The sequence below is a fragment of the Trichoderma asperellum genome, chromosome 2, assembly GCF_020647865.1.
Source record: "Trichoderma asperellum chromosome 2, complete sequence".
Classification (NCBI taxonomy): domain Eukaryota; kingdom Fungi; phylum Ascomycota; class Sordariomycetes; order Hypocreales; family Hypocreaceae; genus Trichoderma; species Trichoderma asperellum.
Window position 1 is genome coordinate 3,435,471 of NC_089416.1, and position 15,781 is coordinate 3,451,251.

Below are 15,781 nucleotides of genomic sequence, written 5' to 3' on the forward strand. Positions count from 1 at the left end.
GTCCCTCCTCACAAGATATATACTCACTCGATCGATCTAGAACCAGACTCCAAAAAAAATAAAAACCCCTTTACATGACAGTCATGACAAAAAAAAATCAACTTGCGTCAAAAACTCCTCTGCCAAAATCATGATCAGGATATGCCCAAGAGGGCTAGTCCACCAGTCAGCGTCGCCATCCCGCCGCCAGTGAATGTCTAGCTCGGATTTAAGATTTCTCTAAGGCCATTAATCTCCTTTGTACGTATTATTCACCCTTTTTCCCCTCGGGGTTGATTTACGTGGAACGTATCAGTTTATTCATATACGTACTATAGTCGTGGTCCCTGGGGGAAAAGTCATGAACCATTCCGATGCCGATTCTCCGTCCCGTTTCCCGCTTCAATCGAGCTTACCCAAAAGGGCACTAGTATGTATTTCCATATCAGGTTAAAAATCAAGTCAGCATCCCAATTTTTTGCCCCAACCATGATTTCCCAAAACATGAACCGTTGTGCAAAAAAAAAAAAAAAAAAAAAAAAAAAAAAAAGTCTACTACCTCCAATTGAAGAGATTGTACGGACGGAAGAGGAGAAAAGAGAGAGACGAGGGCCTGGAGATAAACGGGCAGAAGTGAATTTTGGACTAGTAATTGGCTGCGGAAATGCGGAGTGGGTTTAACGGTGTCCGGCACTTTGGGCCTTTTTTTCTTGACACTGCTCCAGCTGTAGATGAGAGGCAGAGTGACAGACTTGCGGAGCAGTGATAGAACCTTTGAACTTGTTCTTTCTTCTCCCTTTTGACTGGCATGATTACTACCAGATTACAATAGTCGAGCTGCTTTTTATTATTGTTGTTGTTGTTATCGTTGTTATGATTAATAGAGAACAGCTGACGATAATCACCTTCTCCTGATGGAATTATACAAGGTGGCAAGACACATCAATAAGCTAATCACTCTCAAACTCATCCATCTAGGTACGATTTCACATATCAATTCACAAGAAACCATATCGACACATACTTTGTGAGAATCATTGCAAGGCGTTTCATTTGCACTAAAGGTATATGTATACTCGATACTCTATATCATACTCAATGCACTTCCATGTCCTACTCTCTAAGCAGGAAATCGCCAGTTTTAGGGAATCGCAGAAAAATCATTCAAGCGTCGAGACTCTTCTCCCAACGACCAAGCAAACACAACGCTCTATCCACGTCGCTTATGTGCACATCAGCTCTTCATCCGCCGCCTTCCACGGCCCGGATATTTGGTATAATGAGAAACAGGAAAAAGACAAACCCCCTTATGCATATTAGGCGTTAAGAAAAAAAATAGAAATAAAATATGTAGCATAAACAAATATTCGTATCAGAAAAGGTGAAAGGAGTCCAAAGGTTTTACTCCGATGAACCCTCGTCGGTGACAATCTTTTCGCTCAAGACGCCTTGAGAGCGGACAGCAGGGCTGGAGCGCTTGAAGAAAGCGTGAATCTCGGGAGAGAACTCGCTATCGTGATGATCGTGGTTATCCTCGGTCTCCTTGGGTCCACGAGCAGCCTGAATAGCCTCCCACTCGGCTCGCATGTCATCAACCTTCTGCTTCCAGTCCAACTGGGGGTCGTATGACTTGCTAGCACCACGGATTCTTTCCCATAGGGAAAGATGTTGGGGGTGGACGGCAACACCGTGGTACTCGTCGGCTCTGCCTTCACGGATGTAGCGCCATCGTCGCTCCTGCTCCTTGAGGTCGAGACCGGTGGTGTCGGGCAGGAAAAGCCAGGTGAGGAACATACCAGCCAGACCAAACCAGGGGACGACGTAGAATCGGGTCTGGATGTCGATGTAGTTGTACAGAATCGAAGCCAGCAGAGCGCCGGCTTTGCCGAGACAAGCAGAGAAGCCGTGGGCAGTAGCACGGATGGGGGTAGGGAAAACCTCACCGGCAACGAGGAAAGTAACGGAGTTGGGGCCAAACTGGTTGAAGAAGGATGACAGGAAAAACATGGCCTGGAAGGAGTGGATACCGGCAGGGCTAGAGTAGTATTCGTATCTGAAGGCGGGGATGACAAACATGAGGAAGCACATGAAGAAGCCAATTTGCTGCATCCACTTGCGGCCGTAGAGCTTGTTATCGATGAGGAAACTAGCTGCGTAGTAGCCAGCCAGGGAGACGACAATGTTGACCAAACTCCAGGACCATGCGGTCATGAGAGAGTTGGGGTTGTCAGAGATGACCTTGATAAATTGACCCTGGAAGAGCTTGTTGCCGTAGAAGAAAACGTCGTTGCAGAACCAGGTACCGGCGGTGGCGAGCAGGCGTCCGCCAAAGTTGGTGAAGCATGACTTGAGGGCGGTAACGTCGTAGCCGGTGACGCTAGTGCGGCTTTTGGCTTCAGCAAGCTGCTTCGATGCGTTGGGCATCTTCCAGGTTCTGTAGTAGACGAGCCAAAGAGTACCGATGGCAGGGAAGGCAAAGGACAGACGGAAGGTGAACTGAGCAGCCTCCTTGCTGTAAGGGGGACCGCCTCGGCCGCTGTTGAAGATGGCGAGCAGGACGATGAGGATGACCTGGTTGAAGAACTGACCCCAACCTTGCATCAGGAAAGCCATGGTGACACGGCGGCCACGGTGCAGACGATCTTCCTTGGTCGAGAGCTTACCGGCAGTGACGGCGCTCTCAAGGGAAGAAGTAGCAGTGATGGGGTATTCGCCACCCACGCCGACGGAGTAGAAGAAGAGAGACCAAGCATAGCAGATGACCCAGCCCTGGAGGGTAAGACCCCAGGAAGCTGTAAGCATGAGAAGACCAATAAACATGATAATGGCATCCTGGATGAGACCCCAGCGACGACCAATCCAGTCACCGATAACCTATTACGTCCAAGTCAGTCACAAGATTTCTGCCTGGTTGGGCTAGTTGAGAGCGAGCACTTACACCAACGATGACCTGACCGATCATGATACCGATAATTTCCAAATATGTGACAGCAGCAATCCAGTTGGCATCGCACACCTTGGCCTTGGAACCCCAGCATTCAGGCCAGGCAGCGGCGAAAAGAGACGCCAGGTTACCGATGGAGAAGAGGACGTAGCCCTCCAGACCAAGACCAGCACCGGGGATGACAGCATGGCGAAAGTACCACGAGATGGGAGACAAAGGGTCCTTCTTCATCATAGACCAGATGGTGCTGAGCTCCTCACGAGCAGCCTGGCGGTCGACCGCCGAGACGAACTTGACGCGCTGGACAAAGGGCAGATCAGCCCAGTACACACCCTCCGGGGTGTAGCTGTCATCGGGACGAGTGACATGGCTGAAGACACGGCGCTCGTCCTGGTCGAGCGGGAAGTCATCGCGGTCGTCGTTGTCGCCGTGAGGGCCGTGGGGGATTGGGATCTCGCCGGGGATCATGCCGCCCAGGCCATGGTGCTCGTTAGCAGCCATAGCAGAGCGTAGAATGGTGTAAAGCCGTTATGCACTGCACAGAAGCAGGAATTGTGCAGCCGCCGCCGAAGAAAGCGATGTGATTGGACAGCGAGCGCTGCGGTTGCGGGGAGAGATGGCCGAGAAAGGGAAGAGAAACGGTGCCCTAGCAACAAGGATGGGTTGCTTTGACAGCTTCCACCACACCAACACACACGGGAGAGGAAGTGTGATGAAGATGAGGATGAAGAAGAAGAAGAGAAGGGAGCCGAGAAGCCAGGTTGAAGGGCCACAACTGCTTTATTTGTCTGTCGCAGTCGCAAGTCAGTCCAGATTGGCGGTAACTGCAAACTGTGGGCTGGAGACTCGCCAAAAAGCAGTGTTTTCACGGCATTGAGAACATCGGCCATGTATCCACGCTTTAAGCCGCATTCGACCACCGAAAGACAGCTTCTGGGCAGCCAGTCAGAATCGCAGAATCTGCATCGTGGGCGAACCATGGTCCATCAGTGGCCTTGCCGGGGGGCGGCCACGCCAGGCCCAGCTGCTCCATTCCGTCGTCGCTGGCCTCGTGGAGGTTTGGGATACTCTCCACAGCTGCCCACACACATTGCGCGACTGTGGCCTGTCGGTCTCTTTTGCCTTTGAGCAGCCAATGACCCGTAATAAGTGCTACCTAGCTGGTCGTAGCGGAAAGCCCGGGCTCAACAAGTGCTGGGCTTTGTCTTGTCTCGGATCTAGCGCTGTCGTACTCGCCGTGGTAAAAAAAGATATGCAGTACGTTTCGATTCGCCGTAGCCCAAGACAGTCAAGGTTCGCAACGCCAGGATCTAAGATTTTACCGCCACTATGCGTCTAGGCAGTTCGATGGCTTGCTTTGGCGCTGCGAGCTTTTCTCAGTTGCTCGCTTCTCCAGACGAGGCTTTGTTGCAGCACCCTTTCTGGAGTTGGCTTGCTAATTCTCTTCATTTTTTTTTTTTTTTGGCCCAGGATCTCTCCTCGTATGTACGAATGATCTGCTGAGCAAATCGGGCCATCTCTCCAGTGGGCAAATCTTCCAGGTTCCCATTCATGCGGGCCATCTGGTAGGGGTTCCCTGTGCTGATTCTGGACATAGACACGTTTGCTCGGTAGCCATTCTGGTGTCTGCGGCCGCCGGAGCGCACCCTCCCTGGCTGGGGCCTCGGTCAACAGAGGCGAAAGGCTCCCTGCTTCCATTTCTTCATGTAGGTACAAGTAAAGAGCAGCAAAATGGGCTGCCATGTGCATGTACTATGGAGTAGCAGTGCATTGAACCTGTGTGTACAAACGTACCTTTTCGGTGGCGGGAAAGTACAAGTAAAAAAAAAGAAAAAATCTCCACTGGGCTGATCCCCAAGGTACAAGTTCTGCACCAGAGATCAGCTTTGATGCACACAATTTGGGCGTCACGTTCCTTCTGTAGCTGATGCTCGGCAGGTGCAGGCCTCGATTGGCCGCTGTCTTTCCCAAGTCAGCATCTTAAAATTGTGCCTAGCCGACACGAAGGTGTCTCTCAGGGAAAGAGCGCAAGGCGTGGTGCGTGGCCGCCTCCCGGTTGGCGCTGCTGCTGCTGCATCCGGATAGAGCGGCACCTCGGACTGCGAAAATTCGTGCTGATCTTGCCCAAATTATTGGGGCCCCCCCAGCAAAGCCTAGCAGTTGCACTGACCAAGTCCAGCGCCGAATGTCAGTGTGCGATATCATGCTAAATTTACCCAAAATAAGGCTTTGAATTGCTTCTTTTTTACAGCTTTCTACGGTACGGCGCCGGATGGCTTTCTTCCCATCTTCGCATGTCGTTCAGTGACGCCCGGCACTTGCAGCCTATCACACGCCGGATCTGCTTGGCAACGGATCTTGCACGTCACACAATCCACCCTTGCCAAGTGAGCCAGCCAAAGTGGGAAAGTTGTCGCGTGAGTCAAGTGCAGAGTCTCGACTTCCCCTCCCGCCAGCATGCTGCTCCAATTCGTAAATGGAAACAACGCCGGAGCAAGACACAGCAAAAAGGGAGGGCAAGCACAAAGAGACAAAGGGCAAGACGAAAGAGACTTGGCAATCGAACTATCGAAACGGCGAATATCCATTTATTTCCCCAAACATGCACCGAGGCGGCGTGTTTTCGCCGCGGTGCCGCTATACGGTCCAGGCGCCTAGGGGTTTGGTTTTCGCAGCTTCCGTAGCCAGGCCATGGAGATTTAAGGTTTAAAGGCGATTTAGATTCTCGGTCGGCCTCGCCCGCGAGCCTCGTGTCTTTTGATCCAATCAGTGAGGAACGTGCAAACGCCCCTGGCTCAAGGCTGGCCCGATTTGGACATTTATTCACCATTGATTGAATGCTGGGGAGAGAAGCACATGCTGTGATGATGCGAACTGTATCCCCCGAGGCACTGGGCAGCACGAATGTTCCTTGTACCCCGTACAGCAATGCATTGGCCACTGCAGTACAATATGGAGCCCTTGATCATTTTCCTCTCTTCACTCGTAACGCCGAAGCAGCATCAGGCCGTTTCAGTCACCACAATTAGATCCTAGACCATACATAGTACAAGTATGCACTGCACGTCTCACCGTTGGCAGCGCAAGCGCATCAAGCACAAGCCCTAGCGCAGCCAACGCCTCAATGCTCAAGGGCCGCGCTTGTCTCGCTACGAATGGAGGGACTGGCAGGAGCACGTGCTCAGCCGAACACGGTAACTCGAAGAGCAGCAAAGGGCAGATCATGGCCGAAACTGAGTAGCGTGGCACAAAGAAGGGCAAAGAAAAGAAAAAAGGAAGAAAAGTCGCTTAGTCGCTTAGTCGCCGCCACCGCCGCCACCGCTAGGGAATAGCAGAACAAGAGTCGGACGGGCAAGGCGCCACAACCCCAGCAATGCGCAAAGCCTCCGAGAAAGTTTTTCCCAGATTCCAGAACGCTGGTGTCTTTCTCGTGTCTCTCTCCCCCTCTGTCACATGTCTCTGGCCTCACCCACTGCAGTGATTCGATTGCCTTAGTACTGTACTACCGCAGCTCTCCTGCTGTACATGCCTCCGCATTCTGTAGTTCGTAGATTAGGTGCGAGAAGCAGTCCTGTAAGGTTATCAGGGGGGCTGGCGGGAGCTCCATCACTGTATGCAGCTTGCGGGGCTGGAATTCAGGGTCTTTCGGCTAACATCCGCCTCTTCCTTCTTTTTTTTTTTTTTTTTTTTTTTTTTTAACCTCTCACCCTTTTCTCCGCCTATGCACCAGTTGAAGAAGGACAGCGAATCTAGGCGGGGCAGAGGGGGCTACGTAGATGGCTGCCTCCACTTACGAGAGCAATCGGTGTGCTGTCTACAACTTTGCACCTCTGGGGAGACGCTACCCTGGAGAGGCCTCGCTTTTTCCCCTTTCCCCTGTTTTTATGAGTTGCATCACACGAGCTAAACGGACGATGCTGCAGCTTTTCATTAAAGCTTGTACGCGCGCCAGACGCTTCAACCCACCGACAGTTTACCCCTTTCCCGCGGAGACTCCAGCTTTGCAGCATGATCCAACTAGCAGTGCATGTACTCTATCTGCAGATACTTACCGTAAGCTCCTTGACTCTTTTTTCGCCCGCAATCAAAAGCCACACCCAAACTCGGCGCTTTTGCTAGCATAAATACGCTCACCGAGCAATCCAGCCACAGGCGAGCAGCAATTAAGCCCGAAACTCACAGCTCGCCACAAAATGTTCGAATAGAGACACTCGGTGTTTAAATCGGGTTACATACCGCATAATTATGCTGCGCTGGCATGTGTTGATTCCAACCAAAAAAAAAAAAAAAAACGCTTCGGTGTTTTGGAAACGGCATCGTGATTACATGCGTGGTGCAGCGACGTTCGTTCAGCTCCCCCCCTTCTCCACATCCCAGCTGTTCAGCTGCAAAAGGTCGGAATTCGCATCCGGTATATCAGCAGTCCTATGATGCCATGTATTTTTTTTTTTTTTTAAACCAGCGCTTGCCGCGCCTCTGCATAGAAGCCCAAGTTATGTCATTCAAAACTTACCTAATATGCCGTTTTTGCAAAGTTGTCTAGCCGGGGGCGTTACTTCTGGCCTGCCAATTCCCAGCTCTGGAATCCCAAAGAAAAATGTGGAAGCCTTTTTAATAGTAGGTACGCTTGTAAAAGCGATTGACCGACTAGCCGCCAAAAAGTGTAAGGCTATTTGAAAGATTTGGGTTTCCTGAAAGTGAGCCTGGATATAAGTGCTTGGCTTGCATGGCTGAAGTTGTAGTAGCGGTTTCTACCAGGAAGCTTATTCTGGCAGTTCCTCTTTTGATTCTTTTACACTTCTAACAGGCTCATAAAAAAAAAAACTTACAAGTGCCCTTACAGATGCAGTCATCAGAAAACGAGGCAGTTTCTATAAGGGGAAATGCTTGCTCTAAGCATTCAAAAGCAGATGATGCCTGAACAAGTCTTCCCCTTAAAGCAAGTGATGAGAGTGATTACCATGCAGCAAACCCTCTGGTCTTCAACTACAGCTCAATATATAGGTAGGTAGGCGGATAGTCTAAACCCGTATTTAAATCAATCTAGGGCATCCCAGTGGGTATATTATTGATCTAGAGATGATATATTGGACCCTTCCCTTCATAGCTAGTGTTCGCGATGAGATTCATTCTCCTACTAACCGAGGCAACATTCCTCATATCTCCGAGCAGTTGCAAAGATGTACATCTGCGCATTCATTTCCTTCTACCTGATAGTATTTACTAACATCTCTTACAGAAACCTTTTTTTACCCGAATCAAAAAGAGGGGGGAAAACACATCACACAAGTCCAGGCAATAATGTGAAAATCGATAAATCACAACTTCTTAGGACATAGCATGCAAGGCAGCAGCACGCAAACACTCATGGTAGCTAAATATTTTTCATTGCCATACGTCAGAATCTTCTCTATATATACACACAGACAACACGAGGTTAAATACCCGCTACAAAAGTAAATAAATAGTCAAGTCAACCCCAGCAGACCAAAATCATCTAGCTGCCCACGATAAGGAAGCAATCGTTCATCGCGAGCCTCGTGGCATAAAAAGGAAAAAAAACAAAAAAAAAAAAAAAAAACAAGGAAAAATTGAAAAGAAAGGAAAAGAAAAAAGGAAAGGGAAAGGGAAATGGGTGAGTGGGACAGCGAGGCTCCTCAGTTTAATCATCATCCATCCCGTCAGATAAGCAATGCATTCGCTCCGTTTTGCATTTCAACTTGAATCGCCATTTCCCATATAACGCCTCGCTGCTATTTCGTTTCAGACAAAGAGAAAGATGTGACTTTTTTTCTTTTGGTCGTTTCCACTCGTCTCTGAGCAACGTACATTTTGATAAATGGAAAAAAAAAGGAGGCGCGATAAGGGAAGAGAACAAGATTTTCCTCCAGCGGGCTTGGAGAAGAAAAAATGTGAATTGAAGATGAATGATAAAAGAATGAGACGAATACATAATAATCGTTAAAAAAAAGGGGGAAGTATTTGTCGTTCCTATTTCCCCAGAGGTCGTGGCGTTGTCTCGTCCTCTCCATCTAGTTGGATTTTTACCACCGAAGTTGCGCTGCCCGTCCTGTCTGCATCAGCCACACCTGCAGGCGGTCTTGGAGTTGCTTCAGCGCTCCCGGGAACAAACGCATCTTCTGACTCAGCGCCAGCTACATCAATTTTGCTTGGCGTACTCTGCACCACTGCTAGGTCGGGAGGCATACCAACTAGTTGCCTTTCCAACTCTAGAGAGGGCGTTGTTGCTACCTGCGTTACAGCCTCGGATGTACTGTCTGATAATGTGACGCTATCGTGACTATCCGCTCGCATCATTTCAATGCCCAGCTTGGAGCTCGGCAGCGTGCCTTTTCCAATGATAGCCTTGCTCCCTCGCCGAAGCTGCATGTCTCTCCTGCCCTCAAGCTCTTCGTCTTCGTCATCCGCCGATTCTGTGCCTTCTAAAGCTTTCTTGTCAAAGATATCGTGCCGGACCTTGAGCCGATTATCTAAGCCGCGTGACATGACTTCCAGATGTGCTGGTGCCGACTGCTGACACACGAGCGAGGGTGTACTTTTAGTCGGATTGTCGAGCCCAAGTGTTGCGTCAATGTCGCTGATTCCGAGGCCGCCGCTGTCTTCCCAGTCGCCAGTCGCCTTGCGGCTGATGACTACGGGGATGTCTTCCGTAGTATAGGATTCCGAATCGAACATGCTAGAGGCGATGGAATCCTCTCGACTTGACACCATGGCTGACCCATGCCGCCCTATAAAGGCAGAGATGCTCGACGTTGGACTGTCATCCATTTGACGTGGGTGTGCCCTCCTGAGATTGAGAGGAATAGCCGCTGTTATGGATGTCAAGGGTGGCCTGTGAGGGGATTCAGGTTGCCACTGGCAGAGGCCTCGGAGCACCTCCGACAGCTTCGACGAGCTGATGGGCTTCTCGATCAGAGAGTCAAAGTGGTGTGGGGCCTGCAGCTCCTTTAGATAGGCTGTAATGGCTACAATTGGCGTGTGTGAGTTGGCATTCTTGGTCTCTCGAATCATACGGGCGACGTCAACTCCGTTGATCTGCGGGAGCCTGTATTCAATAAAGATGATGTCAAATTTGATTTCGCTCATCGAGAATCGCACCGCTTCCGACCCGTTAGCCACGGAAATGGTGCGGCAGCGTAGCTTTTCCAACAGTTTCTCCATCACCATTCGTGACACAGGATGGTCTTCGCAGATTAGCACATCCAGAGGTCGGAACGTGGGACCGCTATCAAAGGCAATCTGGGAAAGTCGTCGTGAGCTTTGTCGGCGCCTCTGAACCCTCAGGAGGGCGTTATGCTTATCTCCCTCATTATCAGATGATGAGGGGGACATGTCAAATACCTGGCTCCGACGGTTACGGTGGTGATGCTGGAGCATATCCGTTGCGATAGGGCTAGCCTCTTGCGATCCTACGGTTAACGACCTGGACCGGCTCGTTGAAGATGTGCTTCCTTGCCGGACAGGCGTTGACAACACCTTTCCTGGAGATAGAGCCAGCGGAGGTGGTGCGGTGCCTCCTCCGCCACGAGGCTTAACCGGCGACGCAGCTGCAGATGTTGCAGCTCTCTGCAGGCTGGGAGGCACTTTTGGTACATCAATGGCGGCAGCATTTGGCTGCAGAGAAGAAGATGTTGACTGGTAAGACAAGCTAGATGAGTTGCTTGATGCCTTTCTACGGCCATCTGGCGGTCCATGTCCAGCTATGAAAGAGTTCATCAAAGGAGATGACGGCTGTGAAGGCTGCGAAACCTGAGAGATCCTGTTAGGAGAGGCAGTTGCGAGGCTAATACCAGACGGGGACTGTGGGCGGTTGCCAGCCTTTGCATTGGACAAAGTTCTTTGGACGTGAGTTGCTACTACAGGGCTGCCTTCCAGGGAGGGCGCTGGGGATGGCATGCCTCCGCCGAGCCCTCCGGGACTAACAGAGGCCTGCTTGCTCTGGACCGCCAGTGCCTCCGCGCGGAGCTTCTGAATTACGTCCTTGTTTGCCTTTTCCAGCACCGGAAGATTCTTGAAAGAGAAGCTGCCAAAGTCATCGGCAGCAATGGGCTCACTCAGTCTCCGTGACTTCAGGTCTCGCACATGAGGAGGGATATGTAGTGGCATCAGTTTTCTTCCCATCGAGTTCACCTGCGAACGGACTCGTGAAAGGGCATCGTGGGGCCTATCTGGGTATTCATTCGACCCGGCTGTAGACGATTGCGGTGACGTCTGATCTTCAATCTCCTCTACAAATGAGTGGAGGACAGCGCCTCTCGCATCAAAGTATTCTGTATCTTCAGGGTTCTCCGGTTGAGGAACAAATTGTGCCTCATCTTCCAATAAGCTGTCCCAATTGACGCCCTCAAACCAAGGATGGTTGCGTATTTCTTCACCGCCCGAAGCGAATTTATCCTCGCGATTAGATCCCAAGCGCAGCGGTGGATCCATACATAACAGCTTATTGATTAGATCCTTCGCCTCGTCAGATACAGGTTCGCAGTCCGCTTCATCCGGCCACTGAATCTTTCGGGCCAATATGTTTTCAAATACTTGCTCAGCCTCACCGGCATGGAATGGGGGGATGCCGTATAGAAACTCAAACATGATACATCCGACGGACCACCAGTCACTTGTCTCATCTTGCTTATCACCCTTGATCGTTTCTGGAGCTAGATAGTCTGGGGTTCCGACGAACCGTCGGTTTGTATCCTCTGGGTCGAATAGTGCCATAGGGGGTGGCACCATGCCTGGTGGAGGGAGGGAGCCCCTGCTGTGGCTGTCCATACTAGTCCTGGTATTAGATTGATAGGGTGCTAGGTCTGGCGAAGCATGAATTACAGCATCTTCATCTAAGAATGACCTTGCGCTCGGCGGCTGAGAGCCGGCATCGAGGTCGTGGATGGAAAAGGTTGTAAGCATGCGGCTCAATGTCTCACTCCCACCGCTATCGCTTCGATGGCTATTCGAAATGCGGCGTGGATCTGGCTGCTGCGCGGGGCCGAGACTAAAGTATGACGGCTGCCATGGGCCGCCGGGATCTGGAGTCATTTGGGGAGTTGCACCCGGTGAGTGGCCCTGAACATCGAGCGAAGTTGATCGAGAAGATGCCATTGACGTGGACCGAACAAAGGGGCCCTGTTTGAGCAAATCTGGAGTGGAATCTGCGTGATCACTGTTCAAAGCTCTCTTCTGTCGACCTACCAAGCCCATTCGTGAAAGTCCAAAGTCAGTCAGCTTCAAGTGGCCCTTTTGATCAATCAACAGGTTATCAGGCTTAAGGTCTCGGTGAATAACCCCCCTCTCATGGAGATGCTCTACTCCCAAGACAACTTCTCCCAGATATTTTTTGACCCAATCTTCAGGAAGGCCGCCCAGTACCTTGATGAGAGAGGCGCAGTCGCCTCCGTTGAGATACTCCATAACAAGATATAGATAATCTTTGCTGGAAAACGTCCAGTACAGCTTTGCAACAAAATCGCTTTGCCCCTGCCACATCATGATAGCACGCTCCGCTTTGACATTTCCAACTTGATTTTTGGCAACCATGTCTGCCTTTTTCAATACCTTGATGGCAAAATATTCTCCAGTAGACTTCTTCTTTGAGAGATAAACACTGCCAAAGGCCCCTTTGCTGATGGGTTTGATAATTTCAAAATCCTTAATCGACGGCTGCGACGATCGTGGCTGGGGGGGTGGTTGGTTATTGGCGTTGAGACGCGGAGACGGCGGTGGCTTCATAACGAAGTCCGAAATGGCTGCGGACGATTGTCTCCTGTGGTGCCTGGACGGGTGTGTAACTGGAGAGCTGAACTCGCTGCTCGGGAACATTGGTGACGCTTCAGGAGAAACTATCCCTTCGTGTCCCAGGGGTATCACTCGAGCCTTGATCCGGAGAGGGGAGGAAGGCTGTGTGATCATCCGCGACGGGGATTCTTGCCGCCGGGGGGAGGACGTTTCTGGTATGATCAAGCTTCGTCTATGCCGTCTTGAGCTGGCCGCACGCCGAAGGTCGCCAAAGTCAGAAATGGGAGACTCAGTCCTGTGAGGCCCTCGGGAAGCCACCGATGATGATCGCAAACTTCCCTCGCTCTCGCCAATGTCACTCTCAACCGGGAGAGTAGACCCCCGTCGCGAATCTCGAGACTGGTTCAAAATACTCAATCCTCCCGGATGGGATCGTGGAGTTGGGCACTCTCTAGGGCTGCTAGATCTAGTAGACCCCACGAACGACGTCGGACGAGATCGGCCAAGCCCTCCAGACATATCTACCTGCCGAAGAGCGGCTGCCAAGGCAGAAGGGCTTGTAATGGAGTGTTCAAATTGCTCGTCACCAGTACGGCTCTGTGGTTCGTCTACTTCACTTCTCGCGTCAATTGCGTCAATATCTTCTGTGTCTGGCAGCTGCTGCTCATCGAGTTCGTCTTCGCTGGAATCACTAAACCTTCCCTCGGCAATGCGAGCAGCTTTCCTGGTCGCCTCATCAATGCAGTCCTGCACTAGAACCGCGAATTCAATCCGGATTCTTTCTGCATATTCGATAATCTGTCGATGGCGAAAGACAGCATCCACCTTGGTTCGGGCGGCTTTTTCTGTATCTTCGCAGAGCAATGCCAGGCCTTGTTCTTGCTCAAGAGTGTTTGAGCTAGGCGATTGCCATTGGAGTACTTGTGAGATCCTTGATTCTGATTGAGGCGACTGGGTGCGTAATTCCCAGTGGCCATGCAGCGAAGAACTCTCTTTGATCCCTGGACAGCTAATTTCGATGGCGGTATCGCATAGATCCAGCAGGAGCTCCACGATACGGGCTTGCGGCCTACGAATGGCAAAGGAGCGGGCTCTAGCATGTCCAAATCCGCCAGGTCTCTCCCGTGAGCGAGCCAGTGAAGTCCCCGGGGATGACTGTGCTGAGGGCGGAGGGCCAATGGGCTGGCCCTTGTATTCGGCCACCGGAAGATTAGGCGAGTCGCCAGATAGAGATCGGCTCTTGCGTGTCTCTAATGCGTCGAGGACCCTGACGATGGCATTTCTATGTTCACTTAGGCTCTCTTGAGCCATTTGGACATCCATTTCGGCCCGGTGTTCTTGTAGACACAGGTCGGTATGCTTTTCAAACCACCAAGGAGGTATCTGACGCTCACAGATGCGACAGAGAACGGGCGGCGGAGGTTCTGGCTCCTCTGATTCCTCGCTTGCGGCTTCAGCAATGCGAGTGAGAATGCCAGCGAGGATTTCGGCCCCTGAGCCTAGGGAGTCGACAATCACGGCAGGGAGATCGATTTGAACTTCATGGGGTATCCATGGGCGAATCATCCACATTGTCTAGATCATGAACCAGTCAACAAATTACAAATTCAAACATACGAAGCAGATGAGAGGAGAGGAGAGCCTCTTGTTCACCTGCTCCAGGCCAAAGGAAAACCTACATGGCTTTCACCTCCCGATACGCTGTCATATACCATGATGCCCTGTGCTTCAAGGTCGGCCATCTCCGTCGGTGGGACATCTGATGAATCAAGAGCCCCAATGCTGTCCAACGACCGCAGCTTTGAGAGGGGCCCCAAGATGACGGAGAAGCGGACCCTGTGGCTCTTGGAGTCGTCCCTCTTCATCGAATCGACCACATCTGTAAAGACACACTTATTTTCGCTGGCTATCAAATCGGAAATTGGGACGCCTTCGACCGACTTGACCGTTGTGCCAACGACATCAGTCCACGAAGGACTGACCCACTTGATGGTGCCATCGAGGTTGAGGTAGGCAATCGCATTCAGCGTCTGCTCGGCGGCCTCGCGCAGTTCCTCGCGTTCTTCCCGGATGTCCTGGCTGATAGATCTTGCCATGGCCGTGGCCTGCGAGGCTCGCAGCGACGAGACGGCCGGCGGGGCCAGCGAAACGATGGCGGGATTGGATGGCTTGTCCATGGCGGCGAGGAGAGAGCAGCGCCGGGGCTGCTGAAGCGCCCTGTGTACGCAGGAGCCGGCGGGAAGCTATTGACAGCAACGATCTCGGGAAAGGCAGCGGTGATGGTGGGGGAGCTGGGGTTTGGTTCGTAGAGAGACTCGGGGTCTGGCGAGGCAGCCAGAACTACAGACCCATCAAGCTCGGATACATGACTGAAGACCGCCGGCGTAGGCTCACAGCCGCCTCTCTCGCTCGCTGTTTCGTTGTTGCTGGCGCGGGGACGTATATTCGATGACAGGGTATGCTGGGCGTTGCGTTGGGTCGTTGAAGAATGCTGAGTAAAAAAAAAAAAAAAAAAAAAGGTAAAATGACAACAGGATGCTGGGCTGGCAATCCCAGGCCCCAGGCAGACGCAGCACCCTAGACAAGCTCGACAGCCAAGACCGAACAGACAGACGAACCGGTGAACGCAGCTGAATTGCGCTGAACCACAGACCTTGAGTTACCACTGAAGTCGAACGGGCGGCGGGCGTTCTCAGGAGCAGCAATCGCTGGACACACAAGGCGGCAGGTCGGATGCCAGTCAGCTCAGTCGGGAGTGGTTCGTTTCACGATGGCCCAGTCCAATTGTTAATCGAGGTACCAGCCGCCTCGGCCAGGCCCCAGGCCAAACGGAGTATCTCTGGCCAAGCAGAAAAGGCCATGGTCGCGTCCTCTCCTCCCCATGACACATTAAGCGGGGGGGCACGCAGCCCGTGGGCCAATCACGGCACACCATCTCCTCAGGCCCTTTACCCGCCTGATCCAACCCTCTGCGGCGGCGCCTCTAAACTCTGCTGGGCCACAGCGCGGACATAGCGCAGATGGGCGCTGCAGCTGCGCGGCGCTGCACAGTGAGGGCCTAACGGGAGAATCCTTAGCGGCCTTGGAGGGGCCCTTGGGGAGGCTCTGGGA

General features: G+C 51.9%; 2 protein-coding genes across 2 annotated transcripts; both read right to left on the minus strand.

Moving 5' to 3' along the window:
* Positions 1–1,006: 1,006 nt before the first annotated feature.
* Positions 1,007–3,947, minus strand: TrAFT101_003435 (uncharacterized protein). The gene is made up of 2 exons (XM_024898925.2): positions 2,918–3,947; positions 1,007–2,853 (listed from the first exon to the last, which is right to left on the minus strand). Exons 1-2 carry the CDS (start codon positions 3,422–3,424, stop codon positions 1,381–1,383), a joined length of 1,980 nt encoding a protein of 659 aa, XP_024766805.1. The 5' UTR covers positions 3,425–3,947; the 3' UTR covers positions 1,007–1,380.
* A 4,356-nt stretch (positions 3,948–8,303) lies between these two features.
* TrAFT101_003436 (uncharacterized protein) lies at positions 8,304–15,153 on the minus strand. The gene is made up of 2 exons (XM_024902265.2): positions 14,350–15,153; positions 8,304–14,245 (listed from the first exon to the last, which is right to left on the minus strand). Exons 1-2 carry the CDS (start codon positions 14,845–14,847, stop codon positions 8,915–8,917), a joined length of 5,829 nt encoding a protein of 1,942 aa, XP_024766804.1. The 5' UTR covers positions 14,848–15,153; the 3' UTR covers positions 8,304–8,914.
* Positions 15,154–15,781: the final 628 nt, after the last annotated feature.

Excerpts from the sequence above, each read along its gene's own strand:
- TrAFT101_003435 (XM_024898925.2), bottom strand. The coding sequence starts at position 3,424 with ATGGCTGCTAACGAGCACCATGGCCTGGGCGGCATGATCCCCGGCGAG. Across the intron at positions 2,854-2,917 it reads TCGGTCAGGTCATCGTTGGT|GTTATCGGTGACTGGATTGG; the intron begins GTAAGTGCTCGC and ends TGGACGTAATAG.
- TrAFT101_003436 (XM_024902265.2), bottom strand. The coding sequence starts at position 14,847 with ATGGACAAGCCATCCAATCCCGCCATCGTTTCGCTGGCCCCGCCGGCC. Across the intron at positions 14,246-14,349 it reads TATCGGGAGGTGAAAGCCAT|ACAATGTGGATGATTCGCCC; the intron begins GTAGGTTTTCCT and ends TTCATGATCTAG.